The following is a 27,587-nucleotide window of genomic DNA, read 5'->3' as shown; positions in this document are numbered from 1 at the left end:
ATATGGCCTATACCCGCCACCCTACCCGTTTACCAACGGTTAAGAAAATCTTTACCCGCCACCCTACCCGCCATATAATGGATAGGGTAGGATACGGTTAAAAAACTGGCGGGTAGGGTAGGGTTGGCGGGTAGGAGTAAGGTATGTGCACTTCTAGGTAGGGTGGGTAGGATATGGCCTATACCCGCCACCCTACCCGTTTACTGGCGGTTAAGAAAATCTTTATCCGCCACCCTACCCGCCTAATAGTGGATAGGATAGGATACGGTTAAAAAACTGGCGGGTAGGGTAGGGTTGGCGGGTATGGGTAGGATATGTGCACCCCTAACCACAGCCAACTACTACTCTTTCCAACATTGAAAGTGTCAGCAAATAACAAATCCAAAAACACCACTACACACCACCATGAATATTTACTTCTTCAGTACCCCATGACTCAAACAATATCCTCTAAAATTAGAAACTAGAATTCTTTAGATTTTCCTTTCAAAATTCATCTGCAAATAATATCAATTCAGTTTAATCATCACTTTCATGGCAGCTGCCATGTCTGTTTATTTCTCTCCTTTTCGTTTCACTTATTCATTTTTCATCTTGTCAATCAAATTCTCCTCAGAATCTTGAAACATTCTTCCCTTCTATCCCCTTATCTCCACCTTTTGTTCCTCCGACCAGACCTTCGCCCGACCCTGTTACAGTATTTCCAGTTCCGCCGGAACCTAGATCGTCACATTCAACCGGTAAAACCGTTGGGAAAGCTGTTGGTATAACAGCAGCTAGTACTATTGTAGTTGCTGGACTCTTCTTCTTTTTTCTTCAAAGATATGTTATTGCCAATCGGAAAAAGAAAAATGAAGATCAGAAAACCGATACTAACACCACCAATGGTATGGTTTTTCACCGGGATCCTCTCCAACGGGATAACGTGAGAATGACTAAAGAAGAAATGAAACGATTTGATGGAACCCTGAAAGGTATAGTCGTCGATGAAGATGGATTGGATGTACTGTATTGGAGAAAACTTGAAGGCGGAACATTGCCAAGTAGTTTCAAGAAGGAGGTTTTGTCAAAGATTAACGATATTAACGAAGACGATGTCAGAAAAGAGAGACGAAAGGAGAGAAGGAATCGAAGAACTCACTCAAGAAACACCGTTTCTCCGTGGAAGTTCGATTTCATCTGATCAGACTAGTCCTATTGCTATTTACGATGACCCAAGAAATGAAATTACTCCGTTCAATAACCGTGATCGTAGAACTGGAACTGTTCTTCAGACGATGTCTGTGCCGAAACAGGAACAACCCGCGATTCAAGCATAAACATCATCAACTCCTCCGCCACCACCGCCACCGCCTCCGTCGACTCTGCCACCACCACCTCCTTCTGCCGCGAAGAAAGTTTCGGCAGCACCACCGCCTCCGTCTACTCTCCCTAAAATTGCCACAAAGGAAGCTTCAGCACCACCCCCACCGCCACCCAAGTTTTCAAAACCACCACCTCCACCACCAAAAGGAAAATCGGCAAAACCAACTTCTGCAGAATTTTCTAGTGAGAGTTCAGCTGAAGGGTCAGGTAAGGCTAAATTGAAGCCATTACATTGGGATAAAGTTACAGCTAATCCTGATCATTCAATGGTGTGGGATAAAATCAGTGGCGGTTCTTTCAGGTAATCAAAAATCTGTTTTTTTTTTTAATTTTGTTTTTCTCATTTGCAAATATCTGAATTTGGTTCTTTTTTCTCATTTCAGGTTCGATGATGATTTGATGGAAGCTTTGTTTGGAAATGTTGCAACCAAGAAATCACCAAAAGGGAATCCAACCAAGTCAAGCATGGCTGTGGGTGGTGCTAATCCATATTCCCCTACTCAAGTTTTCCTACTTGATCCAAGAAAATCCCAAAACATTGCAATTGTTCTCCGATCTCTCGCGATATCTCGGACAGAAATCCTGGATGCATTACAAGAAGGCCGCGGTCTGGATTCCGATACCTTAGAAAAACTTGCAAAGTTTGCTCCAACAGAAGAGGAAGAAGCTGCACTTGTTGAATTTGATGGGAACATAACAAAACTTGCAGATGCTGAGTCTTTCTTGTATCATATTTTCAAGGCTGTTCGCTATCCGTTTGCGCGTCTTGACGCTATGCTTTTCCGATTGAATTACGAGCCGGAGATTCTCCAGCTGAAGAACTCGTTAAAAATACTGGAAGCTGGATGCAATGAGCTGCGAACTCGTGGACTGTTCTTGAAACTTTTAGAAGCTATATTGAAGGCCGGTAACCGGATGAATGCAGGAACCGCAAGAGGGAATGCAAAAGCATTCAACCTGACAGCATTGAGAAAACTTTCGGATGTGAAGAGTAGTGATGGGAAAACTACTTTGCTACATTTTGTCGTCGAAGAAGTAGTTCGATTCGAAGGTAAGCGTTGTGTGCTTAATAAGAATAATAACTTCAGCAGAAGCAACAGCCGCGGCGGTACTAGTAGTGGCGCATTCAGTGGTGGTCTGAATGCAGATCCTTCATTATCAAAAGAAGATAGAGAGAAAGAATACATGATGCTCGGACTTCCGATTGTTGGAGGTTTAAGTACCGAAGTCGCGAATGTTAAAAAAGCAGCAACAATTGATTATGAAGGCTTTGGGAATATATGCACTACTCTGACAAAGCGTGTCACTGAAACTCGAAAATTCGCTGCTAAAATTGAAGCTGAGCGGAGTGGGTTTGTGAAAGAGATGAAGAGTTTCTTAGATTCGTCAGACGAAGAACTTAAGGCGATGAAAGAAGAGCAAGAAAGGATAATGAATTTAGTGAAGAGAACTACTCAGTATTATCAAGCTGGAACTAAAGATAAAGATCACCCACTTCAGTTATTTGTTACAGTGCATGATTTCCTAAGAATGGTCGATCAGGTCTGCCTTGATATTGCTAGGAATGTTCAAAAGAAGAAACCTGCTGAGCCGACTGCAGCTGCTGCAGGTTCATCTACTAGTTCATCTTCGCCCCCAAAGAGGGCTCCAGTGAGGTTCCCGTATTTGCCTGTAAATATTTTGTCAGATAAGTCTAAATCCTCCTCTTCAGGTGGTGATTCTTCAGATGATGGGTTTTAAAAGAACTCAGATTCATTTGAAATTTTTCGTTTTTATTGAATTTAAGAGATTTGTTTCGTGTACATAGTCAATTGAGTAACTGAAAATTCAAGACCAAAGCTCCAAGTGTGAAAATGTTGTTGCTAATGAAAAAGAAAAAAATTGGTTATTGAATATTGAATGTTTGAGTCTGATTCTTTTCCTGAGTTAGGAAGGTTTTCAAGTTCTATTTAAGAAACTAGTAATGAAATGATTCAGAAATCAGTGTAAATTGGACTAACTCAGAAACTCTGTCAGGTATAATAGAGCTTGTTGTAAACGATTGTATAATCCAATTCTTCTCAAGAGTTTTCCTTTCTTAAGTGGCATACTCTGTGTGTGTTTTACTTCTCGATTACTCTCGTGTTACCTGAAGATCTTCTCAGGAAAGTCTCGGTTACTGTTTCCAAGAATGGAAGGTGAAAGTGCAGAACTTGTCAAGAGCAGCCATTCCTTAAAAGTAAACTTGCAGTTCCTCCTACTCATAAGGAATACTAAGAAGTTGCCTTTTCAAAGATATAGCAGGCGAAGGTAACAAAGCTCAAGATGTTGCAGGCAACCTCCCTGACAAACACAAAAGTTTCGCTGATTCTTTCGACTGTATAGGAAGTTCCGTGAGGTTGCTCAGCCTTGTAAAAAGATGCCAACTAATGTATTTACCAAAAGAAAGTTTTCACACAACTATCTTACGCCGATAAAATACATACTTCCAGCAGCTGTTCAGGTCGAAAAGATTATTAATGATGAGAGAACCTCGTGTATAAAGCAAGACATGAGAGTAACAATACCACTGGATATAGTTGAAGTTCATCCTGACCAATCTCCATACACGGACCTGAGTTAAATTTTCCACCAGAGGCTGATAATTCTTTAGCAACCATCCTGAGGATTGGACATTACCAGTTCTTATGAGCCGAAAACGCTCCAATTCTCAATACCTGCTGCCACAGGAATCACACCTAGAATCTCGTCCAACTTCTAATGAGCTCTAGCCATCTTCGAGTTTGTCACTATTATCTTCAACTTTTAAAAGGCAGGGATTTTCCCAAAAGATTATTGTCCCAGAAACTGAAAAGACAAATCTCTTAGAATCCCGCAAAGGCATTGAACAGAAAGTATGCTTAATGCAGTGATGTTTAGTTTAGGGAAAAAAATCAGAAGCCATGAGTTGATGAACCAACTTCTGATGTATGCTTCTTTTTACTAACCCTTGTTAGTTGGTAAGCCTATGTTCCTGTCATCCTGTTACTAATAATTGGATTGCAGAAGTACAGGTTTACTAAAAACAAAATTTTGACTTACATTCTCCATTTAAGACTACATAAGTAAATCACAAAATGCGCAGTAAACACAGCGACAAATAGCTACAAGAGTAATTCATACACGATATAATATCAGCAAATATTGTACGGAATATATTAGTTAGATTCAGAAATTGATCCATGTTACCCAATCTCTAAATGCTTAAAATTTCGATGAAGGTTTAATATCATTACAGATACCTAGAGCTCTCTTGCTTCTTTTGCGGCTTCTTCAGTTTGTCACTGTTTTCTGTCTCCTCAGTTGAACCTCCTCTTTCACATCATTCCATTGTTTTTACATCCTTTTCACCTAGTACTTTCAATGAAACCAAAGTATTCTTGTGAGGAATTGCATCAGAAACAGCCTTGCCAGAACTGATATCCAGTTTAGTAAATGAAGCTTTTGGATCATAAGTATAAATGTTTTCATTCTCATGACACAGAAGCCTGCCACTCTTCGTAAACTCAAATGGTGGTAATATATGACTCCTGAAACCAAACTCTTTACTCCAGCTCAAGTCATTATTATCTTTATTCTTCTTAAAAAACCATAAGTCAGAATCACTGGCATTATAATAAGTAGCACTTAGAAAATCACCCGAAACCCCTAGTTTAACATCTAAATACGGAACACTAGCTCGTGCCAAAGAAGGTGGTGGTGATGGAAGTTCCCTAAACTTTTCATCAACCAAACTGAAAGCAAGAATAACGGTTCTTTTCGTGTCCACCCAATGAAGAGCTTCACCAGCGAACGCACCATCACCTTTTCTAACATATTTCATATCGATGTCCAACGTTCCCGCATTTCTCCATCCAACGCCACTTCCAAGGGTGTATACCTGAATAATGCCAACTGTTAGCGCAGGTGATACTGCTGAGAGTATTTCACGGACAGATGGTTAAGAACCAGTCTTAGGCCCTAGTCCTACGGTCTTTATTGAACTGTAGATATGCATGTAACTCAGTCTTTTATGTTTACCACAGATCCAGATTATGTGGAACTGAATATTGCTATAAATAAACATCTAATCTTCACAGAATAACTGTGGAAGATATTCTACCATATCTTGTGTTTCAACTTGGTATCAACCTCGATCCAACACACGCTTTCCTTTCACAAAAAAAAAAAAAAATACCAAAAACAAAACAAAAACCATGGCTGCACAGCTAAGAAATATACAGATCCATCATCTAGTTACTCTCAAACTCACAGAAACAAATCACTCTTTATGGAAAACACAATTCAAACCTATATTGAAAGGTTATGGCCTGGCTGGTTTCATAGATGGAACAAAAGAAATTCCTCCTCAAACCCTTCCAGATTCAGATGAAGTTAACCCACTGTATGAAGAGTATGAAGCTCAGGATTCATTACTGGTTGGGTGGTTAAACTCAACACTCACGCCTGAGGTGTTGTGTCATGTGAGGGGATTGGACACAGCTAAAAAAGTTTGGGACAAACTTGAAAGTTACTTTGCTCCAAAAACACGGGCTCACAAGATGAGTCTCAAAAAACAACTCCATTCAATGAACAAAGGTAATAAGTCTTTGAAAACATATTTGAATGAAGCTAAAAACCTCTTTGATCAGCTTGCAGCAACTGGATATGAAGTATCCAACGATGAAAAAAGGCAGTCTATTAGCAATGGCTTGAATCAAGCCTACGATCCCATTGTTACAGCATTAAGCACTGTAGAGGAGATTGATATGGAAGATTTTTACTCTCACCTTCTCACGTTTGATCTGCGCATGGAACAACAACTGGCTATGATTCAGCAGCCAGTTGTTAACGTCGTTGCTGCCATTTCGTCAAACAACTTCAAAAACAACTCACGTGCATATGGCCAGCGGAACCAGGGCTACCATCCAATAATCAACCGCAACAGCGATCTCAGAACCCTAGAACATTTGCACAGCCATTAAAAATATGCAAAAAGGATAACCACCAGGCAGACAGATGCTGGTTCAGGTATGATAAACTCTCAAACAACAAACGCAAACCTGCTGCTGCCTATATTGCTCTACCTGGTTCGGACCAACATGCAAAATGGGTGACAGACTCTGGAGCGACTCATCATCTCACAGCTGACTTGAGGAACTTGACTATTCCTCATGAATATGATGGCCCTGAACAGATTCAAGTTGGTAATGGAAATAACATTCCTATATCTCATGTTGGTAATGCTACTTTCACATACAACTCCAGACTATTTTCCTTAAATAATATCTTCCATGTTCCACAGATAAAAAGAAATCTGTTATCAGTCTCACAATTTTGCAAGGATAATAATGTCTTCTTTGAGTTTCACACTTCTTATTTTCTGGTGAAGGACAAGTTAACGGGAACAATGCTGCTGCGAGGACTGAATAGGAATGGTCTCTATGTTTTTGAGGGCTTGGACGGATTAAGCACTGCAAATAAACCCCAAGCTCATGTTGCAACTTCACTGCCACTCTGGCACCAACGTCTTGGACATCCCATGATGAGAACAGTGTCTAGTATTTGTGGTAGATTCTCTTTACTTGTTTCAAATAAGGCTTTTGACTACTGTCATTCCTGTCATGTTAGCAAAAGCAAGCGTCTTCCTTTTTCTCTTAGCAAAACTACTTATGCAACACCTTTGAGTTTACTTGTATCAGATATTTGGGTCTCTCCTAAATTGTCTCGATCCGGTTTTCGTTATTATATGTTGATTATGGATGCATATTCCCATTATACTTGGATTTTCCCTTTGGTGCAACGTTCTGAGGCCTTGTCAATATTCATACAGTTTCGAAAACAGGTTGAAAATTTAACTAATCATAGGATCAAAGTCTTCCATACTGACAATGCCTTAGAGTATAAAAAGTTCACCTCATATCTAAATGCCTCTGGCATTCAACATAGATTCACTTGTCCACATACGTCGGCTCAAAATGGCATGGCTGAGCGACGTATCCGTCATGTAACTGAATCCGGTTTAGCTCTACTTTTCCATGCATCAATGCCTTATACATTCTGGTCCGATGCCTTTTCCACTGCATGCTTCTTGATTAATCGATTACCAAAATCTCAAACCATAACTACAACTCCTCTTGAACTGTTATTTAACAAAGCTCCTGATTACTCCTTCCTTAAAGTTTTTGGGTGTTTATCTTATCCTTGTTTAAGGCCCTATAATTTCAACAAACTAGAACCACGATCGATATCATGTGTCTTTATTGGATATAACAATGCTCATAAGGGATATATGTGCTTTCATAGAGAAAGTGGCAGAATTTATATAAGCCGTCATGTTCGTTTTGAGGAAGAGACATTCCCATTCAAGTCTACGCAGCAGCTGACGCCTCAACAAGAGTCTGTAAGTGTACCTTCTGATACAAGTCTCTTTTTGAAATCTCCCTTTCGAAATGTCCTGACCTCTGGCAATCAGGAACTGCATACTGGCAATATTAATATACCTGATGCTAGGTCAGCTGGCGCTACTGAAGAGAATTCAGCACCAATGACTAGTGCTGCTGACGCATCTTTTGTCCAACAATCCACCCCGACTACGACGTCATCAAGATATTCAGCTGCGCCACTTTCTCTAGTCGATACTGCTGAGACAGTTCAGTCTATAAACACACAGAAAGTGCATCAAATGCAGACACGAGCAAAATCTGGAATTGTTAAGCCAGTTCAAAAATTATGCTTAACAGCCAGCAAGCATCCTTTACCGAATATGGACTACATGGAGCCAACCTGCTATGCTGAGGCCTCTAAGTTTGCGCATTGGAGAGGTGCCATGCATGATCAAATTAACTCTCTTATTAGAAATGGAACATACTCTCTTGTGAAATTCGAACCAGGCATGAACGTAGTTGGCTCGAAGTGGGTGTTTCGAGTGAAGCAACATTCTGATGGCAGCATTGATCGTTACAAGGCCAGGCTTGTGGCCAAAGGGTTTCATCAAAAAGAAGGTGTTGATTATGGGGAAACATACAGTCCAGTGGTTAATCCATGCACAATCCGGCTAGTTTTATCTATAGCAGTTATGAAGAACTGGCCATTGAAACAACTTGATGTAGAAAACGCGTTTCTACATGATTAACTAAAATAAAATGTTTATATGACACAACCACCAGGGTTTTTGGATCCCAACTATCCTACACATGTGTGTAAACTCCACAAATCCTTGTATGGACTTAAGCAAGCCCCTCGGGCTTGGTTTTCAAGATTGAGTTCTTACTTGTTACAACTTGGATTTAAGGGCTCAGTAGCTGACAGTTCTCTATTTGTTCTCCAGGAGAAAGCTTCCATTACATATGTGCTCGTCTATGTCGATGACATTATCGTCACTGGGTCCAACAGTCATTCCATTTCACAGCTAATACATGATCTTGGTGCAGAATTTGCTATTAAGGATATGGGTAACTTGCATTATTTCCTGGGAATTGAAGTCCTTCGTACTCCTGGAAATCTTATTCTCACGCAGAGAAAGTATGCGGCAGATTTACTTAAAAGAACTAAACTTGATGGGGCTAAACCTGTTTCTACACCGTTATCTCCGAGTACAAAGTTCCAACTCCAAGGCACAGAGAAAATGTCCAATCCTACATTATATCGCAGTGTCGTAGGGGCTCATCTTACCTTCATCTTACTAGGCCAGATATCTCAGTGGCGGTTAACAAGGTATGTCAATATATGCCTAACCCTTATATAGAGCATTGGGATAGTGTGAAACGAATTTTACGTTACTTGAAGTCCACCATAGATTATGGACTACATCTTCATCCAACAAGTGATTTCACTCTCCAAGCTTATTCAGATGCGGATTGGGCTGGTTGTCTAGATGATCGAAGATTGACTAGTGGTTTTTGTGTCTACTTTGGTGGTAATTTGATCTCTTGGAGTGCACGTAAACAAAAGACGGTGTCGAAATCCAGCACTGAAGCGGAGTACAGGGGTGTAGCCATTGCGACTTCTGAACTCATGTGGATACAGTCCTTATTAAATGAACTGTGTTTCTCAACTTCAACACCAGTTTTATGGTGTGATAATTTGGGGGATACATATCTTACTGCTAATCCTGTGTTCCATGCCAGAACAAAGCATATCGAAATCGACTATCATTTTGTAAGAGAAAGAGTTGCTAGCAAGAAGTTACGAGTTCAATTTACCAGCTCTCGGGATCAACTGGCTGATATTTTTACCAAGGGACTAGCTTCTCCACGATTTCATATTCTCCGATCCAAGTTGCACATCCGTCAACTCCTGTACAACTTGAGGGGTGGTGTTAACGCAGGTGATACTGCTGAGAGTATTTCACGGACAGATGGTTAAGAACCAGTCTTAGGCCCTAGTCCTACGGTCTTTATTGAACTGTAGATATGCATGTAACTCAGTCTTTTATGTTTACCACAGATCCAGATTATGTGGAACTGAATATTGCTATAAATAAACATCTAATCTTCACAGAATAACTGTGGAAGATATTCTACCATATCTTGTGTTTCAACTCCAACATTCGAGTCTCCCCCAGACTCATATATCCGAACGACCTTGTATTCATTGGTCGAAACAACGTAACCAAATCTATACCACCTATACTTTCCTTCATAATCAGGAAGGATAATATACTCTCTAGTGATTGGATTACAAATACAAGTAGGTCCATAATGCAATCGAGCCTGTTTGCCTTCGTTGAACAATCCACTAAAGCAAATTAAACCATCACAGGAACAGACAGAATAATAATTATACCTAACTGGTGGGTTAAAGTTAATCCTTGTTTTTCTAGTGAGGGGTTTCTCATGACATTTCTCATCATACTCGGCATAGAAAATTTCAATAATCCCTTTCATAAACAGTGAAAAGAAAACTCAACTTACCAGAATCATTAGTAGCAGATTTAAGATGATCCAGGTGCACTTTAGAGAATGGTGGAAGATGAGCAACATCCCTCCATGGTTTGCAAACCAATTTGGAGTCTAGAACACATTCGGTTGGTAACCTAGTCAATATGTCGAGCATGATATGTTTCGGGAGATTGTCAAACCTTCCCATCATGAAATCCTTTGTTAAGAGACAAGTAGTAGTGATGGTAGAAGAGATGGAGCGTAAATCTGAATGACAAATTGATTTTCTAGGGTTTGGAGAAGAAATGGACTAAAGAGGAAGGCGACTGATAGTGGAAAGAAAAATGAAATGAAATGGTTGTTTCTTTTTTATTTAGTGCGACAGTCCAGGTAAAATTACGATTCTATACAAAGGTATCACATTCACGTGAGTTGGTCTCGTGATAAAGATCAAGTCCCTGAATCTCTTGTCAATTTTCTTGAAGACGAGAAAATTACATTCGTCAAGAGACTCTGAGCTGGAATCGATGAAGCTGCACACAAGCTTTCGATTGACTATGGGTTGAGGATTGCAAGAAGTGAAGATCTTGGAGATTTGGCTGATTATAAGCTTCGTACACGAAGATCTTGAATTCTTTGGTTAATATTGTGCTCGACAGACATCTAAATCATCAACCCAAGTTTAGAACGGCTACCTTCAGTAGATGGGACAGGGGTACTTTAAAGAACGAGCAGGTTCAGTATGCTTGTTTGGATGCTTATGCTTCGTTTATGCTCGGTCTTTATTTGTTGCGTCTTCCAGCCACAAAAGCATTCCAACAAGTTTCCCCAAGAAACTAAACAGCGCAAGGCTCAAGGGTACCAAACGAAAGGAACTGCAGAAATCTTAGATTTTTTATTTATTTTGAAGACATGGAAATTTTGAATTAGAAACCAGTGCAAATTCTGAGTTAGGAATGTTGCAAGTTCTTTTTTAAAAAACTAGCTTGGTTGTATTTAACGACAATTGTAACGTAAATCTCACACAGAACCCTGCGTACTTAACGCTATTGTTCTTACGAAATTATTGATGAATGATGACAGATTTTTTTATTCAGACTTCCAATGTCATCAGATTCGCCAATTCTCTGAAAAGTGGCCTGCAGTTGCAGAGTGCAACAATTAATTTTGCAGAGGACAGAAGTAAGGACATGAACATTATACAAAAAAGACACATTCTAAGACCAGGAGCCCCAGTGCATTGTGCTCATACAGGACCTAATAAATGAAAACGTTATACACGTTACCCGCAGGAGGATACAATAAACTGGGAGAACGATTATATGTTGTTGCAACATGTACAAATTTCGAGTAACTTGGAGATGAAAAACAAATAAATTGCAGGATGTAAAGGATAACATGAACATATCAACAACTAATTAACTCATGCATAGAACCAGAAGATGTGGTTTTCATTGATTAACACTAGATAACAATGTTGCGGGTTTGGGGCAGAAAATGTGTAGTAGATCAAGAAAAATAATCTCAATGAAGGCTCTTTATGTTGTGGGTCTTGTGACTATAGATTATCATTTTTTAATAGTGGCTAAAGGTGAAACGAAACAGTTGTATATCAGTGGTGTCTGTTTGTAGCATGCAGCAAGACCCTTGCAATGTTTTTAGTTTTAGGCTTTCCAGTGGGGCAGCAATAGCTCACGCGGCGGGTAGTCAGGAAACTAGTGATAAAAGAAGAAAACCATTCTGCCCCAGAGAGGAACCCTGGGAGAATGAGAAAGCTTTCAAAATTAGAATCAGTTAACAAAATCACAGTCTAACTGTAAACAATGGGTTAACCTTTTACTTGTCAGCATGCCCATGAGTCTACAATTTAAGGAACCTACACAAGGTGAAGTCTATCTATTCATCTCAGGATAACAGTTCCAGAGCAGTATATAACACCGAGAAAATGCACTAAGCTACTCTTTTACTGTATGTATGACTAAAGCAACAAAACCTGAGCAACATACATGTTCCAAATGCACCTCTGCCTGAAAAGATTTCTTCTGATTGTAGATGCGGAGTTTGGAGTACTTGATAGAGCTGAGATGCTTCCACTGGTAGACCCAAAGTTGAGTAACGCAGAACGCTTCCCACCTTCACCTGTTTGTGATGGATAAAATACAAATTTTGTCATGAGGAAGTACAAAAAAGATATCACCACAATAAGAGGAATCAGAGAGCACACAAATGCCAATGCACAGTACCCCATAATTTATGGAGATAGGGACCAAAAAGCAATCTAGAGATCCTAAACATGCAGTGTGTGCAGTTAACTAAGCTTTACCTTTTTGTTGTACTCCCTTGCAAGTCTTCGTTAGTAATTTTCCATCTTCTGCAATGCCGCTTCCCTTCTTTCTTCTAGGTCGTCCAATCTCTCTAACATCATGTCTGTTGTGATATTTTTCTCCCACGCTTTGGTATTTGTGGTTGGTATGAGTATCTCTGTAGGGATGACTGCTTCAGATCCATAAGTGAGGAGAAACGAGTGGATTCCCCGGTGGCAGATCTTCTTGTTGTTCTGTATGCCCATAACACATTATGCAACTGTTCACACCACCGCCCCTTATGTTCGTCTAATTGTTTTTTGAGGATAAGGGCGAGGGTCTTGTTGGTGGCTTCCGCTTGTCCGTTTCTTTGAGGGTATATAGGGGTGGATTTGTTCTTCCTTATTTTGAAAGCATCGAAGAGCATGTCTATGTTTTTCCCTTGTAATTGCTTACCATTATCGGATACGATTTATGCTGGTATGCCGAACCTGCAAATGATGTTCTGGAATATGAAAGTAAACACATCCACGTCTCTGATCCTGTCTAAGGCTTTAGCTTCCACCCATTTACTGAAGTAGTCCGTGGCTACTATCAAAAATCGCCTTTTCCCTGATCCTTTGATGAAAGGCCCGACGATATCTATGCCCCATTTTGCGAATGGCCACGGGATATCTACTGAATTCAACATTGTTGCTGGCGCGTGTATCTTTTTGGCGAAACGCTGACATTCTTCGCATCGTCGGGACATTCTTGCGGCATCCTGTATCATCGTGGGCCAGTAATATCCTTGCGTTTTGGCTTTGTCGGCTAGTGATCTCATACCGCTATGATTCCCTGCGTCCCCATAATGGATGTCATTTAGAATTCGGTGCCCCTCTTTTCGAGATAAGCAACGTAGTAACGGTCCGAGGAAGGATTTCTTGTACAGGACCCCATCCCGAAGATCATATCTTCCTGCTTTGGAGAGTATTTTCCTAGCCTGTTTATGGTCCGCGGGTAAACTTCCCTTTTCGAGAAACGCATGGATCACCGTTCTCCAATCATCTTCGTTGCTGAAGTCTTCGTCTTGATTTGCTCTTGACAGGATATCTTCTTCGTCAAAATCGTTATGGATGTCCTCTCCTACCTGGTCTTCGGTATTTTCTTCCACTGTATCTTGATTGGTAGCGAAGGGAATTGAGGTGTAATCGAAGGCTCGTATACCCTTGTTATTTTAATAGCTTCGATGCTTTCGTCCTTCAGCATGGATGATATATATGCCAGGGCATCTGCGTGCCTGAGATCCCTTCTGCATAAGTGCCGGAACTTGATGTTCGGAATTTGTGACGCCAATGTTTGGACCAAGGCCATGTAAGCTGAGAGGGTGTCATCGTACACGTTGTACTCGAGCCCTATTTGCCGTATGACAAGCTGTGAATCACTTGTTAGTCTTATCGGCTACTCCCATCTCTATTATTATTCGGAGGGCATGTACGACTGCCTCGTATTCGACGATGTTGTTGGTATGCTCTTTGAATTCTAACCTGAGTGCCTGTACAATCCTTTCTCCGGTTGGGGTGGTGATGACAATGCCTATTCCTGCTCCTTCCTTATTTTTGGAACCGTCGACGAAGACTTCCCATTGTCTTTGACTCGAGGGTTCGAGGATATCCATTGGATCCTTGCTTTCTTCCTCGGCTTCTGGTATTCCCTTAATCTCATCGTCGTTGTCCAGGGGAAGGTCTGCTAAGAAATCCGCCAAAACTTGGGATTTTCGAGAATGTTGAATTTCATGAATGATGTTGAATTGGTCCAGGTGGGTGTTCCACTTGGCTATTCTGCCCACTTTTCCCGCGCTTTTGAGGACTGCTTCCAGTGGTGCTTTGCATGGGACCCGGACGAAGTGAGTTAGGAAGTAGGTTCTCAGCTTTTGAGTAGCCCATACCAATGCTAGGATAAGCTGTTCGATCTTTGTGTAGTTCCTTTCCGCAGAATTGAGGGTCTTACTGACGTAATAGATAGGTTGTTCTATCTTCGTATTGGTTTTGACCAACACTGCGCTGACTGCGTCTTCGGTTGCTGCTATGTATAATGCCAAAACCTCATCAGGATCCGGCTTCTGCAGGATCGGAATCGAAGCTAGGTGTTCTTTGATTTTTTGGAAGGCTTCTTCGCATTCTGCGGTCCATTCAAACTTGCTCCCTTTTTTGAGAATATTGAAGAAATGTCTGCATTTGTCCGAAGATCGGGCAATAAATCTGCCCAAGGCTGCTATGGACCCATTGAGCTTCTGAACTTCTTTTAAATTCTTTGGGGATGGCATTTCTACTATGGCCTGAATCTTCACTGGGTCTACCTCGATGCCCCTTTTTGTTACCAAATACCCGAGGAATTTCCCTGAGGTGACACCGAAAGTACATTTCTCTGGATTTACTTTCATGCGGTGTTTCCTCATTGCTTCGAAGATGTCTCTCAGATCCTTGTGGTGATCTTTGCGCAGCTTGCTTTTGACGAGCATATCGTCAACGTAGACTTCTAAGGTGCTTCCGATCCATGGCCTGAAAATAGCATCGACCATTCTTTGGTATGTTGCCCCTGCGTTTCGAAGTCCGAAAGGCATTCTAGTGTAGCAATAAAGACCATGTGGTGTGTAGAACGCTGTGTGTGGCTGATCCTCTTCTGCCAGGGCCACTTGGTTGTAGCCAGAATGTCCATCCATGAATGACAGTTCTTTATATCCTACTGCTTCTACCAGCTGGTCTATGCTTGGCAATGGATAGCTATCCTTTGGACATGCTTTGTTGAGGTTAGTGAAATCGATGCATATCCTAACCCCCCCATTTTTCTTAGGAACGACGACCATATTGGAGATCCACGTAGGGTACTTGACCTCCTTGATGAAACCTGCGTCTAGTAGTTTTCGAAGTTCTTTTTCCACTGCCTTATGATATTCCGGCGCGACTTTTCTTATTTTCTGTCTGAAAGGTGGCGTGCCTGGTTTGATGCGCAGCTCATGTTGGATTATTTTTGGGTCAATCCCAGGCATATCTCCTAATTTCCAGGCGAATACATCTGCGTATTCTTTAAGTAACTTGGTCAGGGAATCTTCTCTCTTTTCGTCCATTATGGTCCCTACTTTGATCATCTTCGGGTTTTCCTCCGTTCCTATGTTGATTTCTTTTACGGGCTCTACTGGCGTGAAAACCGGCTTCGGATCCCCGAGGACTGGGCGTTCTTTAATTGCTACTTGGTATGTTTCTGTCCGCGTTGGCTGCTGAAGTACTTGTCTCTGTGTTCCGGACATTATCATCTTTGGTCAAATCCCTTCCTGTAGTTTCCTTGAGGAACTGGTCTATGGCCTTCTCTTTCGCAGCTTCTTTATTTTTAAGTCTTCGGGTTTTGTGTTGCTTTTCTTGTTCGTTGTTGATGCGATCCTGAGTGGCTTGGCACTCTCTTGCAGAGACCCGATCTCCCTTGATTTCCATTACTCCCTCAGGTGTAGGGAATCTGAGATATTGGTAGTACGTTGCCGCCACCCTTGAGTTTATGTAACCATTTTCGTCCAATGATGGCATTGTAGGGGGACGGGGCGTCCACTACGCTGAACCGTGTTTCTACTTTCATGGGTCCGGCGTCAACCTGCAACACGATGTCTCCCAATGGCTTCGTGGGTGCTCCATTAAATCCGTAGATGGTGTAATAAGAGGTCATTAGCTGTTCTTCATGGAGCTTCATTCGTTTGAATGCATCGTAGAATAGAACGTTCACTGAGCTCCCCCGTCTATGAGGATCTTTTTAAGGTTACATCCAGCCACGGGTAGTGTGAGGACCAAGGGGTCGTTATGGTCTTCCATATCTTCGTCGATATCTTCAGCATCGAAGATAATAGGTGAGTCCATCCACTCTTCATGTTCGTCCACCTCTATCCCATCGATCTTATACAATTCGCATCGGTCCTCGAACTGCTTCCGTAACCTCTTTCCTATCTGTGCTGTAAGTGAGGGCCCTGCGGTTTCAGAACACGAGATGGTGTTGATTGTGCGGTTCCCTTCTGGAAGTTGGACTGGCTTGGTTCGTTTAGATCTATCCTCTGCGACATCCTTTCGTATGTAATGTTTGAGCTCGCCCGCATCAATCAATTTCTGGATCATTATTTTGAGGTTTTTACATTTTTCGGTCTGGTGCCCGTTGAAACAGTGGTATTCACAGTAATCTTTGGATTTCTCGGTTCTTGGGGGTTGTTTTCCCTTAGACCATGGCCATTCCAGATTTTCCCTTCCTTTGACCTCTCGCAGGATCCGAGCATAGCTAGCATTGAGCTTTGTGTAAACTTGATCTTCGAACTTCCGATCGTCTTTTCGCCTTTCGTCCCTTCGTTCTTTCCTATCTTCGTGAGGTCGTTCCACCGAGCAATTCCTTTTGGTTCCAGTGGTTTGTTCTGCGGAATTTGTACGGTGAGTTCTCTGTGGGTACGCCCTCGGGTTTTCACGCTGGATTTCTTCAAGACGAGCGTGTTTTTCAATAATTATTCGAAGATCCCCCTCTGTCTTAGGCACGCTTCCATGAATCTCAACAAAGAGTGGACTCATTCGGTCTAATCCCCACTTGTAGCAGTTGATACTTACCACCGGGTCCACACTTCCTATGGCTTGGCAGACCTTGTGCCATCTGTTGGTGTATTCCCTCGTGGTTTCCTTATAGCCGATTGCCAGTGAAAAGAGCTTATCCATTCCAGTATTAACAGCCTTGTTGTACATGTAAGTTCTTAAGAACTTTTCTGCGAGTTGGTCGTAGGAGTGGATGGATTTTGGCAGCATATTATCAAACCAAGACAATGCCGATACCTTCAGACTCGATGGGAAGTATCTACAGAGTACTGCGTCGTTCTGGCTCCATCTAGCCAATACACGGTTATAATACCGAATGTGTGCAGCGGGATCGCTGGATCCGTCATAGCATTCGAATGTCGGGACAGGGCATTTGAGCGGAATAGGGGTGTTGTCCAGGCGATGAGTTAAGGGTGTGGAGTTATCCTCTCTGATGACTTCTTCTAACCTTCCTCCACCTTGTTTACTTTTTATTTGCCTGATCTCTGCCATCATTTCATCACGTAGCTCTTTCATCGCGCGGTGGTGCCCTACGTTCCTATGCTCGTGATAGCTTGACTCTCCATCGTTATAATCTGGTTCGGATGCGCTACTTCCTCTAGCCGCGTTTCCATTGGCTGCTACGATGACTCTTCGATCTCGGTTTGGTTCGGGTGCCTTTGAATTTGCTTCATCGAGTTGTTGGCTCGTATTTGTGCTTGAGGCAATCCGGTCTTTTAAATCCTGGTTCTCTCTGGCCAACAAGCCACAGCATCCGCGTAAACCTTTTGGATTTTCTTCAATTCTTCAAGTTCGGCCATCAATCGATCTGATTGGTTCGACCCTTGATTGGGAGTCCCAGCTCGTGCTATTACGGCCATCGTGCCGCCTTCTTCTATGGTTTGTACTAAAGGCGGGAGAGGTTCAGCTTCGATTGTTGGCATTCCCAGATCGGGCGGAGTGCCCATCTGCGGTGTTAGAGCCACCTGCAAAGTTTGATTCAGCTCATTGGTTGATGGCATTCCGAAGGTTGGCGGGTGCGCGGGTTGGTACGTTCTGGATTCATCCACCCTTTCTTTTGGTTGGTGAAATTGATTCGTAGCAGGAGTTTTCACGGCTTCCGTAGTCTTCGGGACTGCCGCTGTCGCATTATATTTTGTTGCCGCTGCTCTGAGGGCCGCAGCTGCAACGGAATTAGCATTCATGGGCGAAGTGATTTCCGCAGTGTCCTGTCTCTGACTGGTCATTTTGGCTTTGTCTCATTTCTGCTTGCTCCGGGTGATGACCGGGGTTGTCCTTGGTGCTTCCTTCGACATGGCTCTGGATTTTCCTACTTCTTGCATCTTTCTGCACAAGGGAATTTCAAACAGCGAGAAACAGAAATGTCCGTGCGGATCGGGTTAGTTTGCGAAAATTCCTAATTCCACGACAGGGAGAAACTGCCCGAGGGCCACAGAGAACTCTTAAGGACGCTCATTTGATTAAAACATGAGTTAAAGTATATGGATTAAATTCTTATTAAAAGTGCGGATTCATTAAAGTATGAGGAAACGCGAGAAAACCCCTCTTAAAACTGCACGTAAATCCTTTGAAAACTTACGAAAACCCAACGGAAAGATAGGTCCGTACGAGATCTAGAAAAATGTAGATCCGTGGATCTAAGTAATAAATATTTTAACCAGTAAATAACGATACTGTCGGTAGTGCCGAAGACAACAGGTGCGTTTTTGAACATGGTGAAGTTAATAAAAGATAAATACTGTTAAATATAATGAAGCAGAGCAATCTTACGTTAATTTAATTATAAAATCACAGGATAAGATAAATCTTTTACCGGGACGAAGTCCCTATTTCTAGCTCCAAATTGTGAACACACAAATCACGAGGGCATCGGAATGCTCACAACCAAACATCGTAATTTAGAATGATTTGTAATGATGATATCATAGTGTTGATTCCTTGGCTCAAAACCCTCGGGTTTATCACAGCCTCATCTAATTCCGTGCGAGGCGTTTGCGCACGTGATATAAGTAAAAACAAAGAGAACAAAACATAGAAGTAAATATTCATGGGGTTTTAGGCAAACGTAAAGTGCTGAAATATAAACAAGACTGAGGTTTACGTGGTTCAGCACTAAGGCCTACATCCACGGGGTTTGTCGTTTCACTATATATTTGACGGTTACAAGAGTAGTCGAATGACTTTTGAGTTTATATATCTTTCTATTGTAAAGGACTAACTTACGCTCCAAATTCTTCTCTCTCCTTCTCTTCCTGATTTTCCGATCCCCCTTCCTCTTGGTGGAGGGGGGGTATTTATAGGGTTAGAGTGTGGGACCCATCTCTGAAGGCCGTTGGAACCTTATCTTCTTGTGTTTTGTGTCCATCACGCAGGGGTCTTCGTTCGTAACTTCATCACGCAGAGTCATCCTCGTTCGTTCCACGGGTTGATTGACACGTATGCTGCTCAGGGTGTTTAATGCGGGTAGTTGAGGCGCCTTCTCGTGTCAGTCAAGTGTTTTCTGCCTCTATCGCGTCCATGTCAGTACATCTTCTCTCCATCGTTGATCTTGGCTTCTTTTGGGGATGATATAAAGTAACTCTTTGGTGAGTTATTTGGTGCTCCGCAGTACAGCGTGTTACCGGAACATCCTTCAACTTCTATCCTTGGATTGTTCGGGCAAAGATCCCTCGTTGATGGGATGAAATTCTTGGTTATGAGCGTGTGTCATCATACTTTGATGACCTTGTCCGCATGCCCTCCATGTATCTTCCTATGTACACGTGTTTGATGATGAAATATGTGCACACAGCAACGAAATTAAAGAAAGGAATTGAGGTAAAAGCTCATACTCAGTAATCAATAATTTGATACAGAAACGAGTAGACTGAAAAAGAGCACAGAGACATCTTATAAGATGGGTACTTTTGGTGCAGGAAATGAATAGTGGATCGAAATCAAAATCAATAATATTAGCTGATATTGGATTTGTTGATTGGAGAAATTGAAAATGAGAGAAAATATTGGATTAAGTACATTTCCAAATACATTTAAACCCGAAAGAAAAGAGGAAAAAAAATTAATCCTAATCTCAAACATTCTTTACAAAAACAGCGAAAAATCAAACCCTAACCCCCAAATTTATAGAGGGTTCTTCCTTGTCTATTAAGAGCATAGACAACATCCATAGCAGTAACAGTCTTTCTTCTAGCATGTTCAGTGTACGTAACATCATCACGAATCACATTCTCTAAGAAGATCTTAAGAACACCTCTTGTTTCTTCATGAATCAATCCACTGATTCGTTTAACACCACATCTTCTTGCTAATATTCTTATCGCTGGTTTAGTAATACCTTGGATGTTATCTCTCAATACTTTTCTATGCCTCTTTGCTCCTCCCTTTCCTCCTTTCCCTCTTCCTGACATTTTCTCTCTATAAATATTTCTCTCTACGAATATTTCTCTCTTTCTCTGTTTCGAATATTTGATCGTGTTATTTGGTTTTCACGGAAGAGGTAAAATGGATTTTATAGCTTTTTTTATTTCATTATGTTCGTCAGATTTGGTTTAGGATCCGTATGAACGTTGTGTTTTTCTACCGCATCTGTTGGATTAGAAATGCTCGGACTTGATTGGTTGAACAATGTTGTTTCGGATTTGAGAAATGAAAATACACTTTACGGGATTCTTGATCGTTAGATTGTTACTCGGTCCGTGTGTTATGTTTTGACTATGACTGGCAACCGGGCGGGCCGGGGCTCGCCCGTCGCGGGTTCTACGGGTTCGGGTTAATACGGATCGAAACCCGCGGGTGGAAATTTTGCACGCGTTGTCATTTCTTCAACCCGTACCCGTAACGGGCTAAACTTGAGGGTTCACGGGTTAGCCCGTCCATTTGCCAGCTCCAGAGATTAGCCAACTTCGAGAGATTAATGGAAAAATCAAGGAGTTTTAGCAGGTTTTATAAGATTTTCCAGGGCTTGGTCTAAGTTGACACTACTTCGACTAACAAACAACGGGGAAAGAATGTGCTCTGGCGCTTCAAATTTCAGCAGTGCCTTATTCTCCATCTCTCAAACACACACTACTAACCTGTAGAAACGAGTCTAAACATCAGCTACCATCAAACAGTAGGGAATTCAACAAACACAACCATAAATCTAAAACAAAATGAATTCAAACACTACAAAATTTCATGATTTCATCACATTAAACCCTATTATAATTCTATCACAAAACCAGAACTAACACAAACTATAAAGAATGATCATAATGTCTCTTTGGGGAATTTAAACAAACAGTTATCATCAACATACAAGAAGTTATGGAAACAAACAGAATCTTATCAAATAAAGAATAACAAAACCATGAACAATCTAAGAATTCAATCCATACTTTTTTTTTCCAATTCACAAGATTCAAGATAAACCCCTACTTCTATTAATTCAAAGAACATTTTTACTCAAAAAGAAATTAAATTTAACAGGGAAACTCAAAAAATTATGTGATGAATATAAGAAGAAAATGACAATTAAAATGGAATTGCTCACCGTAAATTTGTTTGTGAATCTTGATTTTACTCCAAATATTACAGTAGGAAATTGGGAAAACTCTTAGTAGTTGAATAATACTCTCAGAAAAGAAGCATTTTATTATTGAGAGATGAACCCTAAAACCTAAAGAGTAATGGAGGTTAAGCGGTTTTAGGGATTTGATGGATAGGAGAAATGGGATTTCCCCTGAAAGAATGGATTTAAAGGTTTTTGAGATTCTTGATATTCTGAGAGAGGGACAGAGTCCGGTTCTCCGTTTGAGTGAACAAACAGTATGTGCCTTGATTTTCCAAAGATTCAACTTGGTTCTCAGTATCCAAAGATTATCCAACCTCCAGAGAATCGTGCCAAATGATTCATTGTTTATCCGAGATTCAATTCACAACTGAAGAATGCAGAAGAAGGGAAGGAGCAGAAGAAGAAAAGAGAGAGATAAAAAAGAAATATATCTCTTCATTTAGTTTTAGGGTTTCGCCTTTTATACCTTAATCGTGTGGATGTGATTAACCCTAGATAATCCGACGGACAGGATTATATAAAAATTACTAATTAGTTATTATGGACGGGTTTACGGGTTGTACCCGCGGTTTCACGGGCCGGGACGGGTTAACCCGTTTATTCACAAGCCGGCATTTCTCCAACCCGAATCCGGCTTGTTTAGAAACCAGCCGAGCCGGGTTCGGGTTTTTACGGGCCGGGCACGGGTTAACCCGCGGGTTTCAGCTTGTTTTCCAGCTCTAGTTTTGACTAGATTTGGTTCGTTGGATTAAAGAAGCTCTAAAAAAACCAGTCATATTATTTTTAATAAATAAAAACAATTTGATTAAAATGTGGCACAAAAATCCCAAATCAAATAAAATTGAATAAATTTAGTTTTTATTGTTTTTAAAAAGCCCTAACATATCATTTTTATATTTATTTCTTCTTCTTCTTCTCTCCTTTTTTCTTTCTTCCGCTTCCTTCTCTCCATCATCATCATCACCAGCAACAACAAAGATAGTTCCTCACGAACACCAGCAGCAACACCTCCGTCTCCTCCATGATTCCTCCGTTTATTTTTCTGCTACTTTTATGTTCAAATCTATCACCAACAGTAGCTCCGCCACCACTAAACAAGTTGTTATGTCCATATCCGTCACCAACAACACCTTCATCTCTTCCATGAGCACCTCCTTATTCTTTTTTTATACTTGTATGTTCAGATATATCACCAACAGTAGCTTCGCCACCATCAAAACAGTCGCTTTGTCCAGATCCGCCACCAACAACACCTCCGTCTTCTCCATTAACACTATCATCACCTTATTCTCTTTCTACGTCCTGATTTTTCATCAACAACACCATTCCTCTTACTTTTGTTTTTTCCCACCACCACATGTCAGATCCGCCACCAGCACTACTTCTGTCTCCTCCTTCTATCATCTAAAACCACCACCAATACCTTCAAATCGGCCACCACCAACACTTCCTCCTCATTTTATCATCTAAAATCAACACCAGTACTTGCAAATCCTCTACCAACAACACCTTCGCCTCCTCATTCAATCCTCTACAGTCACCACCACTACCACTACTACCTTATGATGTTTCATCACATCAAATAATGCTACATCTTCATCGTCGAAATCAATATTGTGTTGGGAAAATGCCAGATTTGTGATGAAACCAAAATATTCTGACAGTTTTGGTTGGTGAAAACAGTAAACTAATGATGGAACCAAATTTGGTTTCATCATAAACTTGCCTATTTTCTATCATGAAACCAAAGATTTTAATGATGAAAATTAAGTTTATGATGAAACCAAATTTTGGTTTCACCTGATTTCTTCCTAATTTATTTTGGCCTAACTTGGAAGTTGTCGGTATTGGTTACATCATTTAAGTTGTGTTGGTGAAATGGAAATATGTGGAAAAATGATGAAACCTAATTAGGTTTCATCGTATTTTTTTCATTTTGTTGAATATTGATCTATATGAAACCAATTTTTGACGGCGAGACATAGGTGGATTGTTTTTTGTTGAAACTAGGAGGTAATGGTAGTGGAGGTTGTGGCGGCGATGGGGGTGGTGCAGTTGATGGTGGTGGTAGGTTTCATCTTATTGTGTTTCATTTATTCTTCTTCCTTCCTTCTCCTTTCTTTTATGATGAAACCATGCAAATTTGGTTTCACCTGATTTTTTCCTTGTTTATTCGCCCTGACTTGGAAGTCATCGTGTTTGGTTTCATCATTGAATTTGTGTTGGTGAAATGAAAATATGTGGAAAAATGATGAAACCTAATTAAGTTTCATCGTATTCTTTTCATTTTGTTGAATATTGATCTCTATGAAAACCAATTTTTGCTGGTGGTACACAGGTGGATTGTTTTTTGTTGAAACTAGTTTTAGTTAAGGAGGTAATGGTAGTGGTGATTGTGGTGATGGTGGTTGTGGCGACGATGGGTGGTGCAGTTGACGGTGGTGGTAGGTTTCATCTTATTGTGTTTCATTTTTTCTTTTTTCTTCCTTCTCCTTTTTTTTTATGATGAAACCAAATTTTGGTTTCACCTGATTTTTTCCTAGTTTATTTGGCCTGACTTGGAAGTAGGCGTGTTTGGTTTCGTCATTGAAGTTGTGTTGGTGAAATGACAATATGTGGAAAAATGATGTAACCTAATTAGGTTTCATCACCGACGACGGTGGTGGTGGCGGCGGTGGTGGTTGGAGGAGGAGGTGGTGGTTGCGGTAGTCGTCGGGGGAGGTTGTCGGCGGCGACGGTGGTGGTGGTGCGCGGTGGTTGTAGAAAGTGGCGGCGGTGGTTTGACGGCGATGGTTGTCAGTAATGGTGGCGCGTCGGAAATGGTGGTGGTCGGCGGCGGTTTGTGGTGGTCGGTGGTGTTGCTAGTTGGTGATTGGTTGTTGTTGGTGGTGACAATATAACAAAAATTAAAACTGGGGTTGATTTCTATTTTTGGTGAGGTGATTTAAACTACAAGGGTAATATAGACAGATTATGTTAAATGGGGTTTTTGTGAACAATTTGTTTTGTTGGAGGTTTTGTGCATGGATAATGACACCTTTGGTGTTGTAACTCGCGGACTATTAAAGAAATGCTTAATTTGTTGGGTCTGTGCGCGAGAGTCCAAATCTGTTCACACTCCTCAACGATTATATATTTCGCATATTCTTCTTCTGATTGGTTGATTATTTAACTGATGGCCCATTACCCTCCATGTTTAGAATCACAATCCTTATTACATAAATCTCTAAAATAAATTAAGGGTAGAGCTTGAAATTTGAAATATACACTCGTTAAGGAGTGTGCACGAATTCGCACTCGCCTTGCTGAAAATAGTCAGGGCTTTTACGGGAAAATGGAAAATTCCATTATAAAATACACGGATGTCAAAACAAAAATTACACCAAAACTACCAAAATAGAAGGAAAAAAAAAGTGAAACAAGCTTACTAAGTAGCAACTCAAAACCTCAAAAAAATAAGGTCTAAACACAAAGTCTAGCAAGAATTTACATAAAGTCCTTAAACTTAAGAAATCCTAAAGGAAAAGAGATAAAAGGACCGAACACTCTTCAAAAGTTACCATTTTCATCCTTAAACGAGCATTTAGCAAGCATCAATTTGCTCATCATTTTCGGAATCAAAGTCGAAATCACCCAAACCATCAGTATCCTCAATCTGAGGTATTTCCATATATGATTTAGCATGACTTTCCAATAAATTCATTCACATAGATCTCATCAAAGGATGGTCATAAATACCCAATAACTTGTTAAAAGCGATTTTAGAATCTATTTCCGCCTCACTAATAGAAATAACTAAATTAGAAGACAAAACTAAATCCTTTTATGTAATTTTTTTTTTTTTTTTTTGGATTGAACCCAACTCATATCCATTTGCAATGGGAAACTGGCCTCCATATTCACTTTCTAAATAGAATCGGATGCCGAATTTGGAGTTGAAAAATCATTAACATCTGAATTAGAAGGATTTTACCTTAGAATTCAACGAGGACAATTTTTTTAATCCCATACACTCATTATATGTTTGGTATTATGAAACTTCTTCAGAAACATCATCAACCATGGTTTCAGAAAGAGATTATAATACACTAAAAGGGTTTGAGTAGTGAGTTGGTACTTCTATGTATTTATTCCCTTTTTTAACTGAACTATTTGTCCTTATAGTATAAATATTTCCACCGCCCAGGTTCAGGTTGAGAGAGCAAATCCTCTGCTTGACTGCTTACAATCCCACCAGGCATTTCATTTGTGGACAGGTTAATATTAATACTTGCAGGATTATTCTCATTTGAGAATATGAAATTCTCCACATGAACAATTGGTTCTCCCTGAATGAAACCATGCAAAGAGAGCGTCTCTTATATATTTATATTCTCTAGATGCACATACTCCTTGAAAACAATTTCATCCTCCAAGTTATAAGGTTTCGGAAAGCGGCTTCATCTTTGGCCCATTTATAAAACAATTACTAATCGTATGACCAAAAGAAGAACAAGTGGAGCATTTTTCTATTGATAATCCACTGGTAATTCTATTGCGACAACATCATCTATGATAAGAGGTATAAAACTAGGAAATGTGCAATCGGTTCCAACTTAGATACAAACTCTAGCACATGACAAACTGGTTTTGTTTAGAGTGATTTCATCTGTCATTAGAGGTTTTCCTATACAACTAGCAATTGTACTAAGGCCAAAATTATTCCAAACATGCAAAGGAACATTGTAAATTCTTGCCCAAACGGGGATTGTATTCATATCAGCTACTGATTGCTTAATCAGGGGACTCCATGGTCTAACTATGAATATTATTCTAACAATTAAGTATATTCCTTGTTCAAGAACCCTCCTACGATCTTCTCTATATTTGAAATCAAAGATAAAAGTTTTTTTACTATATTTGGCAATCCTAATCTCACTATGAGTTTTCCAAATTTTTGGAAAGCTTTGTGAACCACATCAAAAGAGAGACGGTAGCCAACAAACAAACCGATATCTAAATTCTCACATAGGTTGATTTGATCTTTGAGGTCTGTTGAAGATAGGTTAACACCTTCCACTGATGGTTGTCAATAATTCAAATGGGGTTGTTCTGTCCCGATTTAATTTTCCAAGAGAAATGCCCATTTTAGTGATTCAAAACCTTGTTTTGAAGAAAAAGGGTTTGAAACCTGTTGCTCCCCCCGAATAAGAAGAAATCAAACAAGGGAATTCTTCAATAGTATTATTAAAAGGTGGGTTGATTGATGATTTTCTCAACCTTAAGTGAAAAACTTAGGGTTAATTCATGTACGTAGTTATACATACAAAAACTAATTGGAAAACTTTTCAACCTACATATATTATGTTCTCTGTGTTTCAAGAAGATAAGCTTGTTTCATGTGTTGCAGATAGTAATAAAATGAAAGATTTATGAAGAATGTAAGCTTTTAATGCATAGAAAGTAAAGACCATAACAAAATATATCCTGAACTGAATAAAATGATGTTTAATCCTGAGAAAGTTGAAAACAATTATCAAAATATAAAGAAAATATTCAACTGAGTTGACTCATCAAGCATCACCGGTCCTCATAAAAAAGAGAGAATCGGTTCCTTTATGCATGTCTGTTTTCTTGATTATATGATTGGTTTGATGGGAAGACATTCTCTTGGTGGTATCTTCCAAAAAAAATTGCCTCAGTCTGTTAGAGCATAGCTCGGTTGAACTCACCAAGCGTTGGTATGTCAAGTTTAGTTGTCATATTTTAGTATCAAAACTCATATAGAGTCGCTTGTTTAAATACTAAAGTCAACTTTGTTCAGGTTAGACTAGAAAGTCTAGGCATACTGAGATATACAAGTATTACTCTGAAGACCTAAAGAATGTGAAGAAGTAACGAACTACAACGACTACATCAT

At 40.4% G+C, this 27,587-nt stretch overlaps 2 protein-coding genes across 2 annotated transcripts; one reads left to right on the top strand and one right to left on the bottom strand.

Moving 5' to 3' along the window:
- Positions 1-523: 523 nt before the first annotated feature.
- LOC113313057 (formin-like protein 4) lies at positions 524-3,265 on the top strand (the record flags this gene model as incomplete). The annotated part of the gene is made up of 3 exons (XM_026561782.1): positions 524-1,180; positions 1,320-1,666; positions 1,749-3,265. Coding segments are annotated over 3 exons (2,361 nt in total), but the record flags the coding sequence as incomplete, so codon positions are not given.
- Positions 3,266-20,096: 16,831 nt separating this feature from the next.
- LOC113309764 (histone H4-like) lies at positions 20,097-20,590 on the bottom strand. The gene has a single exon (XM_026558280.1). It carries the CDS (start codon positions 20,541-20,543, stop codon positions 20,244-20,246), a length of 300 nt encoding a protein of 99 aa, XP_026414065.1. The 5' UTR covers positions 20,544-20,590; the 3' UTR covers positions 20,097-20,243.
- Positions 20,591-27,587: the final 6,997 nt, after the last annotated feature.

The sequence above is a fragment of the Papaver somniferum genome, chromosome 9 (assembly GCF_003573695.1).
Source record: "Papaver somniferum cultivar HN1 chromosome 9, ASM357369v1, whole genome shotgun sequence".
Taxonomy (NCBI): Eukaryota; Viridiplantae; Streptophyta; class Magnoliopsida; order Ranunculales; family Papaveraceae; genus Papaver; species Papaver somniferum.
Note: the sequence above shows the minus strand (reverse complement) of the source record. Positions and strands in the feature narration are given on the sequence as shown.

Coding starts and splice junctions, on each gene's coding strand:
- LOC113309764 (XM_026558280.1), bottom strand. CDS start 20,543: ATGTCAGGAAGAGGGAAAGGAGGAAAGGGAGGAGCAAAGAGGCATAGA.